The sequence below is a fragment of the Denticeps clupeoides genome, chromosome 3 (assembly GCF_900700375.1).
Source record: "Denticeps clupeoides chromosome 3, fDenClu1.1, whole genome shotgun sequence".
Classification (NCBI taxonomy): domain Eukaryota; kingdom Metazoa; phylum Chordata; class Actinopteri; order Clupeiformes; family Denticipitidae; genus Denticeps; species Denticeps clupeoides.
This window is the reverse complement of record NC_041709.1, coordinates 14,343,237-14,364,715: the sequence shown is the minus strand read 5'-3', so window position 1 is coordinate 14,364,715 and position 21,479 is coordinate 14,343,237. Positions and strand designations below refer to the sequence as shown.

Genomic DNA, 21,479 nt, shown 5'->3' with positions numbered 1-21,479 from the left:
TCAAACGCCATTATCACACTAAATAGCTATGGGGAGAGAAAAATCTGCCAATCAGCACATACACACAAGTGAAAATATTATGAAGAACATGCCGCACAAGGAGGAACATCTTGTTTTGTTGAGCCAGCATTTCATTTGACCCCATTTCATTTTCCTGTACGTTCCTGTGTCCATCAGCCAAACAATTCATTAATGCAAATGCTGTGCCTGCTGACCTTCTTCCCACTCTCTGTTGTGTATGAGAGGAACTTATTGTGAACAGCAGAGGTATAAAATACATGACCCGCTTGTCACATATTCTATTAAATAAATACACCACAACCTGTTATGTCAGTCCCTGGTCAGGCAGTCTTGGGTGTCACACGAAAGAACTGTGGAGGGGGATGTGCTTTTGCTTTGATAAGTTTCTTGCGGTAAATACAATTTGAACATGGGAAACCCAAGACCATTTCACTTCTGTAATGCACTCACCATGAGAAGCAAATGACAGCTACATTAAAGGAGGAACCTAGTCCTGGTAGCGTCTAAACCTGCATTAATAGAAACATTATGCATCCTGCCCCCTTCAAGGAAATGTATTTTCAATACCCACTAGCAACCCACCACATCATGACATTCCAACTCTGTTTCTTCATTCGTCACCTTCAATATTCACTGTCTTCCTAGGCAAAGAGTGGGATTTGTTTATTTACACTCCCAATAGTTCTGTTTTATCCCCACCATGGCACCATCTTTGCAGTTGGAGGTGGAGATTTGAGCCTGTGACCGTGACTCCTTGTCACAGGTTCTAGCATCATGATTATTGGTAATAGTGAAGTGAAGTAAAGGTCAGGGATGTAAAGCATGATACCCCTCAGTATCATCATATCTTCATTTATTTACAGAGCTGTATTTAAGTCACAAAGTTTAATGACCAAGAAAAGAAATGAAAACAATTATATGTGTAAATACAGCATTAAAACACACACCCAGACATTGAACAGATAAATACCGGGCACAAAAAAAGGAGGAATATATAAATTAAAAATCCCAAACCAAGTCAGGTACACATTAAAGAATTGGTTTGGGGTTAGGGCTTATAGGGAGATTGGCGGTTGGTTTTCAAAATCCCCATTCATTGACATGTGACCAAATAAGAATAAATACTAGCTGCAATGAACAGCCAACTGACATTGAATACTGTTTATGCTAGTCTGTCTCATTTACAACCAAAGTACACATTCAACGCTGTCAACAGAAAGCACATGTGCATCTGAGTTAAAACAATGTTTTCAAGGGTGAAAGTAACCAGTCAGGGCAAAATGTAGAACAAATGAACAAAAGTCAGAATATGTACATCCTCTAAATATCAAACAGCAATAAACAACTTGCATAAAGAAACAGTTCTGTATGTTATCATAACCATTTATTTGTCTTTTAGTACAAAAACACACATAACATTCACGAGTCCATTCATAGCCAAAAACCTTACCAAGTTTTTCCAGACATGCACAATAGAAATCAATCACATTTCTTTTTGAGATTAATTAAATTACTGTTTGTTTGATCCAGATTTAGTTTTCATAGGTTCTGTGGTCTCTTTAGTCATCGCATGTTTTCAGTAGTCTTTGATTCTGTATAGTCACCATTAGGCCATGAAATTCTCTAAATTTGCCACTGGGAATAAAGAGGCTGATGTAACGATGGTTGGAGCTAGGAGCTAAAGTTCAAAATGTATTTAATAGTTAATACTAAAAGTGTAGTGTGTTTGGTGGAATCCGTGCTACTGGCATGAATACACAATTTCTGATATTCATGCTTTAGGCTTTAATTATTTTGTGAGCAAGTTGGGAGTGTTTGCTAATGTCTAGCATGTCTTCAGGATTTAGAGAAAGGAATGCTTGCTGGTGTTCTGTGTCATGGCGAGGAAGAACTAACAACCCACTCATCCCTTTCTGGTGTTTCTATAAGAAAACAAATAGCCATGTGTTTTATGAAAGGTTTACAAAGGGAGGGCCATGTTGGTATAACTGACAAAGCACCCTAAAGCACACTACTTTCTCATTCTGGATGATTTAAACCCTGACCAGACAAAATTTCATGTGCATAAAGTAGTGTAAAGAATGCTGTCATTTACTCAATTGTTTCAGCCCTAAAGTAAGAAACTGCAGAAAGTATCTGATAAGTATTCCACAAATAACATACATCAACTTTTCTCAATTTCTTCTGAAATGTTAAATTCAAAAAGGCCCAGTTTGACAAACACTGGCCACCACAGTGTATCTTCTCCCTTCGTCCTGTTTTCACATTCATTTTCTTTACACATTTTAACACATAACATCTCAAGATCTCTGTTATGGTCTCCTCAGGAGCACATCCGCTACCAAACCAACCATGCAGATAGATTATAAGAAATTGTATTAAATAATTCTGAATGACAAACCAGTGAATTTCACAACCTCACAAGCACACTCAACACGCTAATCCTCATACATCGCCACAAACATACTCTTCTTTAAACTTAACTGTACATTTGCCCTGAATGTATCACACTTGATTCACAGAGCTGGACTTGTTTTGTAAACCCTGCATACATCACAAATCCAAGGGAGTTCAAATCTTTATCAGATAACAGCCTACCTAAAATGAGATTAATAGTAGTATTAGGGGTATTCAGTTTGATATTAAGTCACTTCCCATAATGCCCATTACATGGGGCCCCTGAAAAATCAGGACTTCCCTTTGAGTGTTTGGGCAAAAGTCTTTTTCTTTGGCACAGTATGTGGTTTTGGCTTTGGCCCAAAGCCTGTGTGTTTAGGTTTGGGCTGTAATGATATCAGTCCCAGTAGCTCACAATACTTGTTGCATTGGTGTAGGGCTTTAAACTGGTCAATGAAAGAGGTGGCACAGTTCCCCTTGAATCCTTTATATCTGAAAAGATATATAAACTGCAGGTAAGATACAGTGGAATAACAGGCATAGGTTTATTTCATTGTTATTCTCCAAAAACTCACCCTTTTTTACAAGTGGCAATCCCAACGTCGGTCAATCTCATCCCAACTCCTAGACAAATGAAAAAAACTTATTTGAGAAAATTGGTCAAAGAAGGAGCACAAATATTGAAGCGACAGTAATGTCAGTGATCAGAACTGGCCGGCTTAAAGTGTCCAGTAAATGACCTTGCATGTCTGTGACCAACAGGTTGCCCTCAGTCGTGGTGTAGACCCAATGCTGGAAGGCACAGCATTTCTGTCCAGCCTCCGAGTCTCTCCTCATAAGGTTGATCTCTTTCCCATCCTTCACTGAGTATTTCACAAAGTCCCCTCTGAGCTCCTCCTCCAGAGTGGCATATGGGATGTCATTAGAGGGCCGGTGAACCAGGAAGATGGGGATGATTCTAGATAGTGCAGCAATTAAAAAATGTGTACATTATTTTAAGCTACGTTAAAATCACATATGGTGCTTTAATATATGAGAGGTCAAACTATATATACTCACTCTGGTACTTCTCCAAAGTTCTCAGCCGATTTGGCTACGGAATTGTAGGCTTTGATATATTCTCTGGCAGTATTCTGAACATAACATTCCTGAAATTACAGCATGTGATAAAGAGTGTCAAACACAAATAATAATGCACTATAAACCCAAACCAAGTGTAAGGACAAGCTGTTCTCACATTTTTTATGATTCCTCACCTCCACAGCAAGATTGTAGTTCTTTTGGACAAGTTCCTCATTTGTTTTGGTCCCATAGCTGATGGCATTGTGTACCTTGAGGACACAAGGGTGGCCTGGGTGGAAATTGGACTTCATGCCATCCCTTAATGTGGTCCTAAAGGCCCGGCGATGCATGCCCTCTCCAAAGTGAACCTTCTCCGTTACAATTCTAGCTGCCTGATGTTCTCCAAAGTACTGCTCACACAAGAAGTCATCTTTAAAGAGCAATGGAGCACACTGGATGCTCTCTTCTTCTCCTGCAACGTCGGAAGACTCATCTAGAAGAAAGCAGAAGAGCATTTAGTGTAGGCTAAAATAGAAATGCAGCCAATGAAATGTTGTCTGTAGTTTCAAAACTCACCTACAGTATCATGACTCGGGATCACAAGCTCACACAGAACTGAGGGAGAAAACAGCTTAGCGTCAGGTTAGCGTTTAAATCGGTCATGTGAGCACTGCAATGTGACCTGTAGGCTATCACCTTGGCTTTCTTACCCTCTGAGGTGAGATGAAAGTCAGAGGAGGCTGAGCCATGAGGGTTTCTGAGGCAACAATGATACATGCCAAGATCCTTACTGCAGACCTTCAAGATGGCCAGAGACATACGACCATCATCTCCAGTGCTGCAGATAGAAACAACAACAAAATACTGTGCTATAAATTAGAAATGTCATATTGATTCTTTTTTAAAATTAGATTTTTAATCACTAGAGACAGATTTGACAGTTTACCCCCCAAATGGCATTGGTTATTATTTTATAAATAAACTCATGAAGCATGAATTATACAATGAGAAGTAACTATTACACAACCTTTTCACATAGCTTTTTTATAAGAGGTGATGACAGGAGTCCATCCAGAATTATTATAAAACAAACTGCAAATCTGAATCACTGAGTTACGTAAAGAAACAATCAGCTCCCACTCAGTGTCAGAGCTGCTACATGCACACGGTTCCTGTCATATACGAACAGAGCACCATCTGCTGGATGATTTATTTTACATGTGTGACACTATATAGCATGTACAATGTATGTATGTTACAGTGGCATGGCATTTACTAACCATATCTTATCATACATATCATATCATATCTACAAATGGGTTCTTCAACTCAAATCCAGAACTTGTTATCGGTTCTCCTGGGCAGATACTTATTGTGTTTGACATAGGAATAAGGGAAAGATGCAAAAGGAACAGTAAACAGACCTTGAGGGTCATGAGATGACACTGTCTCTGTAACTGTTGATTTTAATTTGCACTGGATAAGGGTGTCTGATACATGCTTTAAATGTAGACGAAGAAGCCTGCTCTATATAATGGGACCTTGTATATTCAACATGTGTGACATTCATGTTGCTCACTTTTTCGTGACTTCTGCCAGAATTGTTTGTCCTTTTGTCCATGTGACAGTTGAGGCAGCGGTGACCAAACTGAACTGGCACCAGAGAGAGATGCTCTGTGGGTCATTAGGGACCGGCTCAGCCTGAATGGGCCCCACTACTCGAGGGACTGAGGCACAACATATGAAGACAGAGAGAAAGGTAGGCTTTAGTGTTTAAAATAGTTTAAAATATTTATTTATACTGAGTTATGTACGTTGTATACATTTATTTCAGTACCTTCGATCACTTTGTGAGATTTCTGTTTGACAACCTCATTGTAGGCCTTCCTGCAAGTTGCTTCTTCATCTTTCTTAGCCTTGACTGTCACTTCAGGCATGTGTTGTTTTGATTCTTTGAGGGTTCCGCCAAACTTGTCCTCAGAGAGACATCTGCGCTTGATCAGGTCAGCTTGCTTTTCCTGCTTGGCCTCTGGCCGTGTGGGGTGGTCTTCCTGGACACGTGCTGTGTTTTCAGCACTGGCTCCACAGATCCTGTTCACCTTCACATCTTTTTTCAGCCCTGCCACTTTCGGCCTGATTTCAGATTGGACAGATGGTTTCTTTGGGGATTTTGGATCATCTTTGGCTGGCAGCTTTGCTTCAGAGCATTCCGTTTTACCTCTGCTCATCTTGTGTTTGGCTCCAGTCTCTATGGTGGGCTGATCTGTCTTCACCACAGCAGAGTGGGAATGTTTCTTCTTCTTTTTATGATGTGCTTTTGCTGTGATTTTTTCTGTTATGACTACAGTTTCAATAAGGGTCACAGATCCATCATCACAAACAGCGTCTTTTGCTAGGGAAGCCATTTCTGCTTTGTCCTTGCTTTTAGAGTGAGATGTACTCTCTTTATTTGAAGTCTTATGAGTCATTTTGGTGGCTTTTGTGCGCTCTTTGACACAGCTAAGCTGAATTTTCTCCCCTTTTGTGCTTTTTAAAGGAACTGGAAAAGGTCCTCTCTGGTGCTCCATGAACTTTATAGAGTTATCAAGATCCAACGTAACAAATGCTATTCGTTCTTTCTCTGAAACCATAAAATGCTCCCCCGTGAGCATGAGCAACTTAGACAGTTCTTCACTGAGGTCATCCGCTGAGCATGCTGTTGTACTCTGCTTGAGGTCTGCTGGTGTCTCTGAATCTCTTGTGGAAGAAGAATCCTGGTCAGTGTTTTCTGAAGAATTCCCATTTACTTTAGGACCTTGGTCATCTTCACTGCTGGCTGAGGGCTGCTGGTCATCATGTTCTTCACTGGAACTGATCCCAGGAGCTGCTGGCTTCAGATGAATCTTCGGGGCTATATCCAGACCAGGGATGGTGTAGCCATGTGTTGGAACCCAAGTCTTTAGTTTATGTTCATTTTTGGAGCCAGCAGCGCTGACTTTGTCGACTGTGAGAGGGCTGTTGGCGTGTCGGAGGAGATTGTTCCCTAAGCAAACCGGACTGAGAGGGGCTAAGGGCAAAATAAACTGGGGAGCGTCATTCTTCACTTCTTGTTGGGTTAAACAGGTGTACTCAGCCTGTGCTCCTCCATGCTCAAGATAGGATTCCACCTTGCCTGCATGAGTGCCATGTGCACTTGCCGTCAGGGGTCTTGTTTCATTGTGCAGTTGAGTAGAATGTGGAGTGAGATTCAGCCCTGCGATAAGGCTCCGTCTGTCTGCGGCATGTTCTTCAGCACACCGTGGAGCGCTCACACGCCAGCCAGAGTAACTCGAGATGTCCACAGAGTCGTAACTTTTATCACCTTCCTCCTCAATGTGCAAAATGGGCAAGGACACAGTGTCTTCCGTCACCTCCCAAAGATCTGTACTCTCTTGCTACAGTGTAAGAAAAAGTTTAAAAGTCATTTCTAAAGGTCTGAGATAAAAAATGACACCAACTTGGCTGAGTGCACAGAATCGGAAACAGCACAAAATTCTAAGTAATGTCGGTTGTCAATTAATAGGACAATTTCTTACTTTTAATACGTTGCCTTATCACCAGGTACATACCTCGTCAGAGAATTAGTCCGCAGACCCATGGTTCCCACACGCGGGGCTCTACTAAGATATAGGCTCAGCACCCCTCCATGGCTATTATAGGCAACCTTCCTTCTGCGTAACTCCTGTATGCACCACCTCTAGCCAATGAGAAGGACCCTCTTGTCTTAAATGTGTGAGAGAGTGGGGTACAGTGAAATTCTTGGAATGGGGCTGAGGGTGTCACATTTCAGTCCTCAGCTGCTGTCTGATGTCCCCCTTCCCCTCCCTTTCGTACCACTCACTTTGTGTTTTTATCACGCATCTCTCTATTATTAGGCATTGCTTTTGTTTATCTCACTTGTCCATCTCATTAGGGGGTGTGTTTGTGTGTCTACATCCGATTGATGGGGATAGGTGCAGTGGTGCCATTCCTGAGCCTCGGTGTGACTAAGAGCTTACTGCCAACCTCAGTATAACATAGTCCCATAATAAATAATGAGAGCGCTGATGCAAATTTTTGGCAGTTAGACTGCATTAGACTTATTATTAGCAAATGCTAAAGGTGATGGCCAAACAAGGTCACATTTTTGAACTGTTGTGCCTGTGATAACACATTTGATTCACAATGCAAGGATTCATTTTTGTTCTTTATTGTATTGTTTAGTCTTAATTTTTTTAATTGTAAGGCAACATTTACGGACACACCTGAAAATATATTACGTAATATATATTAAATAATATGTTTTACGTATAATTTTGAAATAATATTATATTCTTTTAGGGGTACTTTAGTGTTACTCACAGTGTACCTTATTAGTATATAAGTGTACCATTTGGCTCATAAAAGGCTACACATGAGTCCCTAAAGGGCCAGTATATAAAACTAGAGGGTATGTTCTTGAAGAACTGAACTTCTACTGTCACCCTATATTTAAAAATAGAGACATTTTTGCTAAACCACATGATGAATTGGCTTGATGAACCTTGATGAATAAATAATCACTAATTAGATGAGCCTTGTCTGATTGTGAACGAACATACTACAACTGAATGAGTTGGAAAACACATTTTACAGGTCTACCATTTTAAGTATCAGAACCTTTTCAGTCCCTCAGACACTCAAAAACATGGCAATAAATTAGCATTGGAGCCAATTACTGGCATTTCTTGACTATCAAGCAATAACCTGCACACCTTTTGCCTTACCTGTGACTGCCCTGCATCTGAGAAGAAAATTTGGTCTTCAGCACTGTCTTTGAGTGAGTATATGTCCTTGTGGCGTACTTCTTCAATGTTACTGTCCTTGCCATGAGGAATGGCACCGGGACAGTCACTTGAACAGAAAGGGGCTCCATGTGCAGAAATCACAGTCTTATTTTCTAAATCATTTTGAACAGAGAAGCAGAAATTCCCCTTTTTTTGCATTTCTTGTTCCTTTGGACCAGTAGGTGCCACTTCAGTCATGTTAGGTAATGGACATGTCTGCCCGCTGAGTATGGAACTGTCTAAAGCTTGTCTCTGTTCCACGGCCTGGTCCTGGATGGCCATGCTGGCCTCAGATGATGTTCCAGCTTGAGGGAAATCTTCTGGATGGAGCGTTTGAGCCGGAGCCCAGTCTGAAAGTGCACTTGCCCAGCTATCTGTGGATGACCATCTCTCAACAGGAGGCCCCCATAGGACGGTGTCGCTGGAAAGCTGACCAATGGGAGCTGCCATTCTCAGGAGGACACCCGACACCTTTGTGTTTTGTGTGGACTCATCAGAGCTGCTCGGGGTGGGAGAATACCCCCACTCATTCAAAATAGGCGCCTCATCCACTTCATCTGCCAGGAACTGGCAAGCATCCACCCACAGCTCATCAGAAGCACTGCAGCTGGTTTGTAAATTTTCTGGTTGTAAATTAACTCCGTCTGTCAGGAGGGAGACATCAGCTGAATTGCTGAGTGCAAGAGATGCATGTGACTGACTTGTCTCTAAAAGGGCCCAGTTTAATGGCTCACTTTCTGTCTCTGGCTTCTGAAAATCCTGGCTTGAGAGACGTGTGTCAAAGTTTCCACCACACGTGTAGATGTTTGTGATGTCAACAGCGTGATTATCCATAGCCGATTCCATTTCAGCTTGTAAAGAACCGCAGGTGTTGAAGTCAAACTGAACAAGGCTGCCAGCTCCGGAGTCACCTTCATGCATAGCTTGAGGGCTTTTGGTTACTGCTATCTTAACACCATGCATTACACCACTGGCATCCAGGTTACCACCAGAAATGTTGCTTTGTGCCAGGTCACAAACATGAAAAGTGTCTGGGACTTCTGGAACTGTAACATTTGGAATCAGCCAGGTATTTGTGTCAATGTTTTGGCAACCCTCTACAGTGTCACTTTCCTGGCTAATCAAATTGCCTTTATTCCCTAAGCCCCCAGGATCCACTGGGTCTCTGCTGAAGCTACTATCAAACCCAGTGTCCTCTGAAGTGTCAGTCCCACAACAAAAAAGTGATGGCACCACATTTCCCAGCATCTGGAAGGAGTCAAGTGTGTCAGTTTGACTATATTCCACAATGTCCCCACTCCCAGACATGGTAAGTCTGTCTGAAATTGGTAGATGGAAATCATGGCTGCATTTCATGTCAGTCTTAGCGTCATAACTCTTGCCATCGTGAATTCTGTCCTTGCTTCTGGTGTTGTCTGAAGGAGACGGTGGCTGGGCAGCTTCCATCTCAGGGGATGGCAGACATCTGTTGGGCGGATCGGCTGTCGGCGGCTCTGTCATGGTCTCTGCGTGCTGTGTGCTGGATGGATAGCAGTGAAGAGGAGAGTCAGAACTAAACACCATGTCACTGTAATGTAATTCCCTGACAAAATGATAACATATGGATCTGGGACAATAACGTCAACAGTAATAAATGGAGAATGTGAATGAGCATTGTTTTTTTCATGTACATCAAAGGGAAAGACACAAGAAATATCACATGAAAGTATATTAATAAGTAACACAAAGAGGATATTCATTTACACCAAGCTCTTTAGCAATGTCCAAGAAATAAGACAAGCTCAAATGTTTTTGTTATTCAGAAAAGGTGGAGTAGCATTGCTTTATATTAAATCGTGATTTAAAAACCGTGTCATCCGTACCTCTAACCACAATCATTATTTTCTTTGCTCAGTCATTTATTTTCATGATATTGAGGTCTTAACTTTTAACCTGTACAGGAAGGAGCGAGAGAGAGTGAAACACCGGGACAGTGAAGAGTTCTCAAGACACTAATTATATCCTCAAGAGGGCTTTAAATAAGGAAGTGCTGAGGACTGAGGACTATCAGTGGAAAATCTGATCTCTACTCGCACATAGGCGTTTTTGGATAGATCCAAGTGCCGCTTCAGCTGGTCCCAACAACTGTTATGAAAATAGCTTCTAAAAATGAGACATGTGGCCACGTTCCCAGCTAGTCACAAATACGGAGGCAGCAACATCTCCCTCTAGCTGCCCAAATGCAAACATGTGTATGCCTTCTGGATGTTGATCCTATACATATAATGCATTAATGTAAATAAATTTTCATAAAAGCATGCTTAACTTGCTTAAATTTAGTTTTAAATAGTTTTTTTGTTTAGCAATATTTGTAATTCAATTTGATAGCAATTATATATACATACATACATACATACATATATATTTGATACGAATGATGGGAATACATTAACTTTGGCTCATGAATGCTGATGAATTTCATTCAATACAATAATAATATATTGAATTGAATTCATCAGCATCTTACAACATAAATTGTGTGGTACATACATGCACCAAGAATTAAATAAAATGTTAAAATTAATTTTCCCACATAACTTATCATGTTTAGAGTTACTTGCTCTTCTATGCCATTACAAAACATACTGTACATTTACATAAATATCAGTCTATTATACCTATTCTATAACTATTTTATTCCATAATTGTAAAACCACAAATGTGAAGGAAAGGAAAGGTTTTGTAGTCCCTGGCAATGTTTGCAATCTGAATATGTTTTACACATTTGACTCCTGGGCCCAATTCATTTGGGTTTGATCTTTCTGAACCTCAACATTACCCTTAAGGCATAATAAAGCTGTCATCACTGGGCTGTTGAGCAGACTGTCCCTCCCTTATCAGGTTATAAATAATCTGTGTTTTGATTCTGTGTCCTGTGACTTCCACACGACTCTCACCCACAAACATGGCGGGCATTTTTACAATTCTGCTTCACATCAATTAAGGTGAACATGGCCTTTAAAACATTATAACCATTAAATTACTTGTTATAACGTAATGCATTCCATGACACATCTTGAAATATTATGGCTTTACAGTCAGAGAATTAAACTGTCCTAAAGTTGATCACAAAAAGCAATAATTCACAAGTCACTCTATAAAAAAAAAAACAACCCAAAGAAATTCCTAACCTCTCAGAAACACACTTCACCGATTAACAGACTCCATGATTAAAGCTGATTAAAGCGCATTCAGCATTAATTAGCTCAGCATGCGAGCACTGGCCTCCACTCTTAGAATAAAAGTCCACCTGATTGGAATGTGTATTTTTTTTTACATACCTTTTAACATCCTGATGCTTGGTACTGAGTGGTGATGTGGGACATGTCCACACGAAAGCTCAGAAGAACACGGGGAGCGTCTCTATTTTTAACTGCTGCCACCCCTAAGTACAAAATCAGTCACCTGATAGTGGGGACATGTGCAGTTCCTGGACACTAAATACCCTTGCACACTTGCTTTCATTTTCACATATTAAACCCCCCCGTCCCCCAAAGATATCTCAGCTTTCTTTTCTGTATCTGCATGATTTTCAAAATAAGTTTCTAAATAAGAGAGAAGGTTAATGATAGCTTGCAGCTCCCGATGGTTGTTGGTGTAAAGCTGCAAAACCTGCAAGCTGTGCTGTAGATTCAGCCAGTATCTTAATGCGACATAAGCAATGCAGGATTAGCATCTGTACTTTTTAATTTCCATTCAGCTTCCTTTTAAAATTGTCTGAAGAGAGGATAGGATAATATGGCTCCTGTAAAAAAGTGATTTGCATGTGTTTTTCTGAACTTTGACCTCCAATAAAGCACAAAAGAGCTGTAGATGGGACTGACCCAAACCCTTCAAAAATAATATTAATATGACAGCAATGTTTTTGCCATACAATTAATTACCATTTACACAGGCTGGCAATACGGCACCTTAAAACATAAATTCTTCAACCTGTAGTTACCAGCCAGCATGATATGTGTACAGAAGGCTAGGGTAGGCTTCGTGAACTACCATTTCAGGTAGTTCAGGTAGTTTTCTAGGACCTGGATTTGACTTCATCTCAGAGCTACCGTGTGGTGGCTGGTCGGTCTCTTCATTTCAAAATGTTCTTGAAGGGTTAGAATAGGTTAGAATAAAAAAATACAATAAGAATAATAAATAATTATAATTAATGTTTTAATAATTATGCAGTCAAATTATGCAGTGTTGTTTCTTTAGTCAGTAAGGCTGTTTTTGAATTGTACTAAGATCATTGAAATGGCTCAATCAATGAAGCACATCAATGAAACACAACATTCCATTGGAACTGCTGAAGTATCCAGATATTCCATGTATTAACAGCCATTTCCAGCTATCAGAGTCAGGGGTTTTGACCCCTGATGTCTTTCTAATTGATGTCCCCCTTTGATGTCTTTCATCAAGAAAGACAGTTTTGAATGACCAGTGTATTTATATATTGGTATTGGTGATGCAATTAGCTTGATGAAAACTTTCCAAGGAGGCTGCACACAACTTGTGATTGAATAAAAAATTAAGCAAGAGTCTCACATGGTAAAGATTGTTTCCAGTCACACCCAAACTCAGTGACACCCCTACCTCTCCAACCATTCAGACTGTTCAGCTGGAACACCTTAAGGATTTGGTGGGCATTAAAATAGGCCATCTTGGGTTTCACACTTGCAGGAACAAAATGGTTGCGTATGACCCCAACTTCTTCTTGCACGGCGACGATCCCTTTCTAAAACATTTAACCTTTCTCTTGGTATTCCAGACATCGAGGCATATCAGTCTCTTATCACATAAGGTCAGATAGAATGGTCAAGATGACTCAAACACACTTTCATTATCAGGCCCATAGTTCCTTAACAGCTTCCTCTAACAGATTAGTGACGTAAGTACTTCAAACATAAAACACGCCACATTGATGTACTTTTTAAACACTGGTCATTTAATACTAAGGCAGGCTAAAAAAGCTTAACTGAGACTTACCATATTATAGCTTTTTATCTGTTACAGCTGGGCAATCTTATTTATGGGCAAAGTTATTTATTCAGCAAGGCGAAGGTCTCATTACAAAACTACACCCATCAGAGGTTCTGATGATAGAAATCCCCTGTTGCTCAATGTTAGCTAATTTAAGTACTAGGAAAAAATGTCCGATTGGCTCATGCAACCAAAAAACAAGATTCATAACAACATAAAAAGTGTTCAAAAATTTAAATTTGTTATTCCAGCAAACGCTGTTCAGTAAAGCACTGTACAGCCGACTGTCGATATGTTATTTAACTCTAGTGCAATTAAATACATTATATTAGTTTTTCTTTTCATGTACAAAATTGGAAATATTACCTTAATCTGTTTTAGTATTTGACTTCATCTCAGAGCTACCGTGTGCTGGCTGGTCGGTCTCTTCTAGTCCAATGTGTGTAAATGTGAAAGACTCTGCATGAGTCAAATCCAGTCCAAAAACCTTCAGTTTTTGAGTTTGTTCTCAATATAGTTGACAGTAATGAGGGCTAATTGGAAATATTACCTTAATCTGTTTTAGTATAGTAAAATGATCGAGTGGAGGGAGTCACCTTGTTCCTACACTATGATCAGATTAGTTTTGCTGGGTGGGACATTTAACAGTGGCCATGAGCCCTGTGGTTACAAAGTGTGCAGCATACCTTGTACAGATACAGAAAGTGGAAAGTGTGTGTCTGCTTGAGACACTGTGATGGGGAAGTATGTGCTTATGTCAGCACTTCTTTCACACGTGAAAAATGCCCAGGGTCACGCTTTGATAATGTACACGTTTGAGTGATGACATGAACTTTTCTCCCTCTGTAATGTGTTTCTTATTATATCTACTAACTGGAAATAGCACATTAATGAGACAGACACATTTCGTAAATATAAAACAGGATTGCTTCCTCCAATGCTTCTCTAGGTAGCAGTAATACACTTGAGACCATCTGGTTACAATAATATGAAAGGTCTGGAATGACACAAGCATTACCTTCATACCACATCATTACAAGGAAGAGGTTCTGATCATGTTAAACCCCTCTTGTGTCTGTGTTTTAGGTAAAACCTCAATAGGTCTGACCATTGAGGAATGATGAGGTACAGTACAGGCAAAACATTTGGAAACACCTTCTCATTCAATGTGTTTTTTCTTTATTTTCATGACCATTTGGTATATTCTCACTGAAAGCATCAAAACTATGAATGAAAACATGTGGAGTTATGTTATTTCAAAAAGATGAAATAACTGAAAACATGTTTTATATTCTAGTTTCTTCAAAATAACCTCCCTTTGCTCTGATTACTGCTTTGCACACTCTTGGCATTCTCTGGATGAGATTCAAGAGGTCATCACCTGAAATGGTTTATCCAACAGTCTTGAAGGAGTTCCCAGAGGTGTTTAGCACTTGTTGGTCCCTTTGCCTTCACTCTGCGGTCCAGCTCACCCCAAACCATCTCGATTGGGTTCAGGTCCGGTGACTGTGGAGGTCAGGTCTCCACTTATTGTTAAGTACATAACTCCACATGTGTCCATTCATAGTTTTGATGCCTTCAGTGAGAATCTACCAAGGTAAATGATCATGAAAATAAAGAAAACACATTGAATGAGAAGGTGTGTCCAAACATTTGGCCTGCAATGTAGATCTGTGTGGGCCAAGGCTGCTTCTGAGAGGTCCATGGCAGTGTCATCTTTCCAAGTGGGGGTTATATATAAACCATGTTGTTGTGCAGGAAGGCGCCCGGACGCCACGCTCAAGCTGGATGGAGTGGGATGTTGCATGCGTGCCCTTTCATTTAATTTTCATTAACCCAAATCTCAAACCATGCCACGGGTTCACTTCCATACAGGGGGTAGGACTGTAAATGCCTCTTGATGATTCTAGACACCGAGAATGGGTAGAGTCAACTGAAAGGTATGGGACTAAATGAACTGAGCTTAGTAGAATATGGGGGGGGGGGGGGGGGGGGGGGGTAGCTTGATACTTGTGACTCACTGGAGACGTCAATGGTATATGGTTGCTGCATATCCACTATCTGTCATAATTTGTTGTCTATTTCATGTAAATTATTGAGTTGAAATGTGGCAGGCAGTAACACTAAAGCAGTACTTTGTGTTCTCTGTTGCTGTAACACTGACTGTTTGCTTCACAACCTTTTCAAACATTACCTAAGTAAGATCTCAGAGCGAGTTTGCAACATGAAGGGTACAACTTGTTTGTCTTTGTAAACATCAAATGAATGCCCCTGGTTTACTGAAAGGAGGAATGAATGAGAAGGAAAATATTTAAATAAACACAATTATTACAATGCCTGACAAACAATTGTTTATAATGATGTCTAATAAATAAATAAATGTGCCTCTAATAAACCAAATAAAATAATAATTCTTCCGCTAAATAATCTTATCCAGCGATACCATGGCATTTTACTATATAATTCATGTTACACGCAGTCTTAAAACATAGCTCATCTAGTCACATTATAAAGCCAAAACAAATTCTTTTCAATAGGCAATGTTGCTCTCTGTTAGATAGGGATTATTTGGACATGTTTGCTCTATGTTTGAGTTCATGGACAACAAATCTAAATTTGTCATAGGCTAAAATTCCAGTATTCAAAAGTTGTGCACTTGAACCTGCCGCGGCATTAGCGAAGTCTGGGAATCTGTTGGTGCACAGGAGTGGGAGCAATTTACAGACCGTCTACAGTGTTGAGTTGCAGTAGTATTTTTGTCCCTGTTTCTGGTGTATTTTAGGAATGTACATTAACTTTTTGGGGTGTTGGCAGCATTCTTCGGCTTACTTCCAGAATACAACTGCTTATGTTTGCAATGTGCAGGGCGGATGCATGGCATATTCCTGTGGTTCCTTTACCAGAGAGGCAAAGGGAAGTGTCAGCCTCCAGGGAATGCTTTATTATATTATTAAGATCTTCCATCCCAGCTCGGAATAGATGTCGTTCTACAACACTTGGCTGCACCGTAGCCACATCGCCCCTGCCTGTAAACCACGCTTTGGTGTCTCATTCGTGATGAGCTGTAAGCCAAATGTGGAAAGCCCATCCTAATGACTCTGTCTCTTCACCATGGTCAGAATGTGTCTGAAGTCATAGCGTCACCAGCCCGAAATACAGACTTGTCTTAGCTGTCCAAAAGAGGGTGCTGTTAATCACCAAACACTCTAATGCAAGCCTGCTGCAATACATCTTGTAAATGATTGTTCCTCTAGTCAAGAACAGTATATAATTGATCATAATAACGGGCTTACAAAAAAAGGTGGGGTCATGGCAAATGCCAGTGTGCATGATTACAGGTGCCTGAAAAACTCTCTCTGTGTGAAATGTTCATAGCTGATTATTGCCATGTTTCAGTCAAAGTTAAAAAAAAAGTGCTTCACAAGCACAGCACTTCAAACCTCTCCACGAAAGAACCAGGAAGGGAGGCAGGAAAAACAGGTCCAGACTGCCAGCAGAGGGCGCAAATGTGGAGTCACCTAAAGAACTTTATTCTCTTAAAAAACATATATATGTTTTTTAAGAGAATGTTTATATATATATAAATGCAACCAATCAGCACCTAGAGCTGTCTCATTATGCTTTTTTTATTGAATTGCCTGAAATTAATTAAGTAAAAGAATGAATGTAACATTGGTGTGATACATTCAGTTTAGGGGGAAAAAAAAACAAATCTATCAAATAAAACTTTCATTGCACATATATTTATACAGCAGAACGGCCTGTATTTCACAACCCAGTGTTAAAGATGAGGCTAATCTGAATGTGGTCATAGTGGGTGCTTCTTGGGAAGTAATTTTGTTGCAATTTTTAATGGATTGGGATGTGAAAAACATGCAGCGTGCCTGTTAAAAACAAGTGCTACTGAAAGAAATACCAACTGAACCCATAAAAAGATATTTGTGAGAATAGAAGAGATCAGAGCGCTTTGCTGCTGCATCTCTTACATAAACAGAAAACTGATCCTAACCCAGTAACCCCATTGGTTTATTATAATACTAACCAAACGTACTGAGAATCTATACATATCATATCTGTGGTTGTCAAAGGAAAAACATTATTTTGGCAGGCAGGGTTCAATGTCAGTGAAGTAACATTTATCCTTTATTTGCTTTCAGAAAGAGGTATGGCTTTTCAATCAGCAAGGTCAGTGCAAAGCCCAACATGAGGGTTAAAACCACATGGCCCATGAACAGGTAGAACTGACGAGGGAAAGAGTTTGAATTAATCATAATGAAATACATTACAGTTTTGTGCAGAACAATACATGTGGTATTGATTGAGACTTATTGTACACTACTAGTTTCATGTATTGTGTTTTAATCAGAAAAAGCAGGTAAAATGTGGCCTCTTGAATACTCACAAAGTTGAGGTTGGTGTAGTGGATGGGGGTCTCCTGCTGACCATTGTAGAGGATAATGAGGATTGGGTGGACGAGGTAGCAGGCAAAGCTGATGTTCGAGAGGGGAACCCATATATTTAGTGACAGAATTTTGTCCACAAACCCTAAAAGGAGGTGAAAATAGGAAACTTTTTATTTGGTTTCCATTCATGTGTGCCAGGTCAGCCTTTCTCTGTCTTTCTCTTCCCCTTCCCTACCCCCATAGCCCTCTTCACAGGCCAGGATGATCCATGCAACAGCCAGGGCCCACAGGGTGCGGTGAAGACCCTGGTAGACAGCATGGGGCAGAGATGACCGTGGCGGGACATCCATCAGGGTGTAGGCCAGAGTCACCACTACAAACATGACTGAGAGAGAGCATATCCAGCCCACAGCTGCCTGCCACTAAGACACGCAGAGAAATAAATCATCAGTAAACTAGACTATTACTATTACTATAGACCATTAAAAATTATTCTATTGCACTATTTAAAATTGATATTAATAAAAAAAGCAATTACATTCATTCACTTGTATTTTACCTGATGTTTTAGAAGCTGCCCATCCTTGGTTGTCATGTATATTCCAGCAAGGATGCCAACTAAATATGGGCCATATCTGGTGTAGGGTTTATTGTAGTAATACTGAAAGTAGCTCTTATAAACTCTTTAAAAAAGAAAACATCATCCTTTTTAGAATCATATTTACGGAACTAATCTGTGTAAAATGTGCAGTGGTCGCTCTTACAGTGTGGTGGGCTGGTGAACAGGCAGATGGAGGGAAGCAGTGATCATGGCGCTGAAAGCGCTGGAACCCACCAAGAGAACAGCCGTCACCAAAACCAGGACACTTTTGTTTCTGAAGTGAAAACAATTTTAACATATCATAAAAGCAATAACACATATCTCTGAGTATGAAAAAGGGAGAGACAGGCTCACAATCTGTAAAGGAATATCAGCACTGGGGTGGTGGCATAGAACTGGAAGTCAATGGATAGGTACCACGTCCATGGGGCGCACTTACAGTAATAAGAAAAGATCACCAACGTCATTCACTCATACATGTGAAGACATGTGAAGACAGTTTGTTATGTTGAATAGGATGTATGGTTCCAATGACACCCACAATGTCAGTGATGGTGAAGAGGTTGTTGACCAGTAGGAGGTTAGACCACCAGTATCTCTTGCAGTTCAGAACCTCATCATCAGAGATGAACCAGAAGGCTCCTTTCTGAACGACGGAGAACAATCCGATGGCCAGACACACAATGAAGAGATGTAGAGGTTGAACCCTGAAGTCACATGTAAGATAACATTATTAGCCCTGAACCTCTTATCCTGTTCAGTCTTTAACTTCTCAGTATCTAAAACAATGTGTCACCAGATGAACTTTTATGAGTCAGAAAGAGAAGAAAGGGTCACACAAAGCCCGTAATCGCAGAAACGAATTACACTGTTGATGAGGGATGCTTTGTGAATGACTCACCGCTTAAACCGCTTGAACAGGAAGTGAGCTAAGAGCCCAGGGCTCAGCCTGTTGTCGGATCGCTGGATGGAGCCCAGTAGAGACTTGGCACTCAAAAGGCCCCTGGAACCAGAAACGGATTCTTCCTAAAAACTACACAGAGAGACACTACAGTTAACTTGACAACAAATAAAACCAGGAACTGGTACCCCAGGAGTAAAAAAGTGTCCACAGCCAGATAGACTGGTCCGCTGAAAGCAAAAATATAGAGAGGGTTTCTCTCCACAGTCTCCTTCCACCTCTTGCCATTATCTGAAAGCAAAAGACATGCCTTTAACGAACTGATTTCTTTCTTTCTTTTCTTCATCCCAACACAACGCTCTTACCCAGGTTATTCCAGGCGCTCAGCTGGACGTTATGACCTGAGATGATCCAGAGCAGGCTGAGAATTCGTATACCGTTGAGTGAAGAGTAGCTGTTGGAGGAGCCTGAGTTCAGGAGCCCACTGCCGCTGCCCTGCAGGGAGAGGGTGCAGAGGCAGGAGAACAGGCAGCCTGCCGGGCAGCCGCACAGTCAGGGGCTTTACAGCACTGCACGTTAAGTACACTTAAAGATAATTTCTAACCAAGGTATTTAAGTCCAATTAAGAAGAACCAGCCTGTTCCAATTTCTAGTGAGAAAACGTGCAACACACCAGCAAAACTACCTAGTGGCCCTATTACAACATGTATTCAGTATTATTTCCTTCTGTATCCTCTTCTGTTCATTTAAACCTTATACCATCCACATTGGTCATGTTTACAGACATCTCTATGATGAAACATGAGTTTTTAAATTAGGCAAAAAAATTATGAGCTGTTACCCATTTTAAAAAGTACCAGCAAAAAAAAATGGATTAATGCAATTAATTATTACTTTATTTGTTTCTCAGTTAATGTCACTCTGGAGGTGTGATGTGTGTATGTACATGTGTAAAAGTCTGTGCGTGTGTGTACTTGCTCTTTTTTCTGATCTCCTGGTCGGGTTGACTCTCCTTGGCTGGTGAAGTATCCTGGGTAACAATGCCATCAGTAGAAGTCAGTGGAGAGGCAAGCGTGCCGTACTGATTGTGGCCGATGGTCAGGCTGGAGTTGATCTCCGAGGCTGGGCTGACCTCCTTCTGGCGCCTCCAGTTGATAAGAGCTACGTACACTGTGGCAGCGAGCGGTGCAGCAACAAGCACACAGCACACAGACCTGATTGAGACAGAAGACGATTGTTCGCAGTTCATGTTTAATTTCCAGTATTCTGTACTTAATCCTGTTTCTGGGCATATACGTGTATGTGGTTGCGTGTATGTGGTTACAAGCAGATAGCAGCAGAGCCGTCAAGGGTTGGACTTCTGGTCAGACACTCAGTCATGAAGATGCCAAGTGTGGAGTCGGTCAGAAGCACTGGTGGCACTGGTGGGATCAAGGAAACACTTCCTTGGTGGAAAACATCTGGTGACAAAAAGTATGCACTGAAGCATGCGCCATCTTCAGTAATGAATAAGAAATTGTCAACTGCTGTTACCGCAAATGACCAGTTTGTGCACCTCGTCCTCTGCACATGAATCAGGTACACAAATACCAACAAAGTACTGAACTGGCTCCTGTGTTCAACGAGATCGACAATGTCACAGCACTGCTGATTTGTTCAGTTTGAGGGTTCAGATAGTCCTTTGGAATGGAGGCAGGGCACAATCACCTGTTTCAGAAACACTTGGCAGTAGCGGCCGCTGAAGTCGGGAGTGTGGACTGACTGGCACTCCCTGAGAGAGCCGGGTCTGTTCACATTTCCCCCTTGTACATCACTGCCCAGCTTTCCAAAGGCATCGTACACTACAAGCAAAATGCCAAGACAACATGTCTGAGGTCACACTTCCTGAAAAAGTACATTTTCTCTGCGTACTAAACACATGACTTAGGACAATATTGAGCAAATTTACTAACTAAACAGTCTATGAAGAGACTCTGGATTGCGGAGAACGCAACTGAATCCTGAGTAAAACGTAGCATCATTTACTATCTAAAACTGTCCAAAGCAAAGATTCATTCAGTGAAAAATAATGTCACTTACTCATCGCTGCATATTTAGCTGGTCTGCCGTTGCTTAGCTCCAAAAGAAAGGTGGTGGTGTCCTGCATGCACTTTTGGGAAACATTAAAAGCTTGTGCAATCGAGAACAACAGGTATGGAGAGAAAGCTGTCCACGCCGGAGACATCTTGAGGCTTGGTCTTATTTTTAAACGCGCCCAGGGTTTAAAT

At 40.9% G+C, this 21,479-nt stretch overlaps 2 protein-coding genes across 4 annotated transcripts; both read right to left on the bottom strand.

Annotated features, from left to right (window-relative positions):
* Positions 1 to 857: 857 nt before the first annotated feature.
* On the bottom strand, positions 858 to 11,711 carry alpk2 (alpha-kinase 2). 3 transcript variants are annotated; one of them, XM_028974696.1, is made up of 11 exons: positions 11,624 to 11,711; positions 8,232 to 9,822; positions 5,318 to 6,893; positions 5,060 to 5,207; positions 4,191 to 4,318; positions 4,057 to 4,095; positions 3,675 to 3,973; positions 3,478 to 3,566; positions 3,159 to 3,376; positions 2,994 to 3,042; positions 858 to 2,910 (listed from the first exon to the last, which is right to left on the bottom strand). In XM_028974696.1, the coding sequence occupies exons 2-11, from the start codon at positions 9,801 to 9,803 to the stop codon at positions 2,709 to 2,711; spliced, it is 4,320 nt and encodes a 1,439-aa protein (XP_028830529.1). In that variant the 5' UTR covers positions 9,804 to 9,822; positions 11,624 to 11,711; the 3' UTR covers positions 858 to 2,708. The 3 variants fall into 3 exon arrangements, with proteins under 3 accessions (XP_028830529.1, XP_028830530.1, XP_028830531.1); XM_028974697.1 differs by having other exon boundaries at positions 8,244 to 9,822; XM_028974698.1 differs by lacking the exons at positions 858 to 2,910; positions 2,994 to 3,042; positions 3,159 to 3,376; positions 3,478 to 3,566 and having other exon boundaries at positions 3,833 to 3,973; positions 4,177 to 4,318.
* Positions 11,712 to 17,384: 5,673 nt separating this feature from the next.
* Positions 17,385 to 21,436, bottom strand: oacyl (O-acyltransferase like). The gene is made up of 15 exons (XM_028974972.1): positions 21,292 to 21,436; positions 20,920 to 21,053; positions 20,746 to 20,824; positions 20,537 to 20,672; positions 20,188 to 20,426; positions 19,578 to 19,748; positions 19,401 to 19,503; positions 19,213 to 19,314; positions 18,853 to 19,018; positions 18,666 to 18,745; positions 18,475 to 18,585; positions 18,270 to 18,393; positions 17,946 to 18,132; positions 17,710 to 17,852; positions 17,385 to 17,548 (listed from the first exon to the last, which is right to left on the bottom strand). The coding sequence occupies exons 1-15, from the start codon at positions 21,434 to 21,436 to the stop codon at positions 17,444 to 17,446; spliced, it is 2,025 nt and encodes a 674-aa protein (XP_028830805.1). The 3' UTR covers positions 17,385 to 17,443.
* Positions 21,437 to 21,479: the final 43 nt, after the last annotated feature.

Bases quoted from the DNA above. Each gene is read 5' to 3' on its own strand.
- oacyl (XM_028974972.1), bottom strand. From the start codon at position 21,436: ATGTCTCCGGCGTGGACAGCTTTCTCTCCATACCTGTTGTTCTCGATT. The intron at 19,504-19,577 runs GTAAGAGCGTTG...TTTTGCTTTCAG, and splicing joins GAGCGCCTGGAATAACCTGG to ATAATGGCAAGAGGTGGAAG. The intron at 19,315-19,400 runs GTACCAGTTCCT...TTCTGGTTCCAG, and splicing joins GACACTTTTTTACTCCTGGG to GGGCCTTTTGAGTGCCAAGT.
- alpk2 (XM_028974696.1), bottom strand. From the start codon at position 9,803: ATGACAGAGCCGCCGACAGCCGATCCGCCCAACAGATGTCTGCCATCC. The intron at 4,096-4,190 runs GTAAGAAAGCCA...TTTCTCCCTCAG, and splicing joins CTTTCATCTCACCTCAGAGG to TTCTGTGTGAGCTTGTGATC. The intron at 3,974-4,056 runs GTGAGTTTTGAA...GCTTTCTTCTAG, and splicing joins CCCGAGTCATGATACTGTAG to ATGAGTCTTCCGACGTTGCA.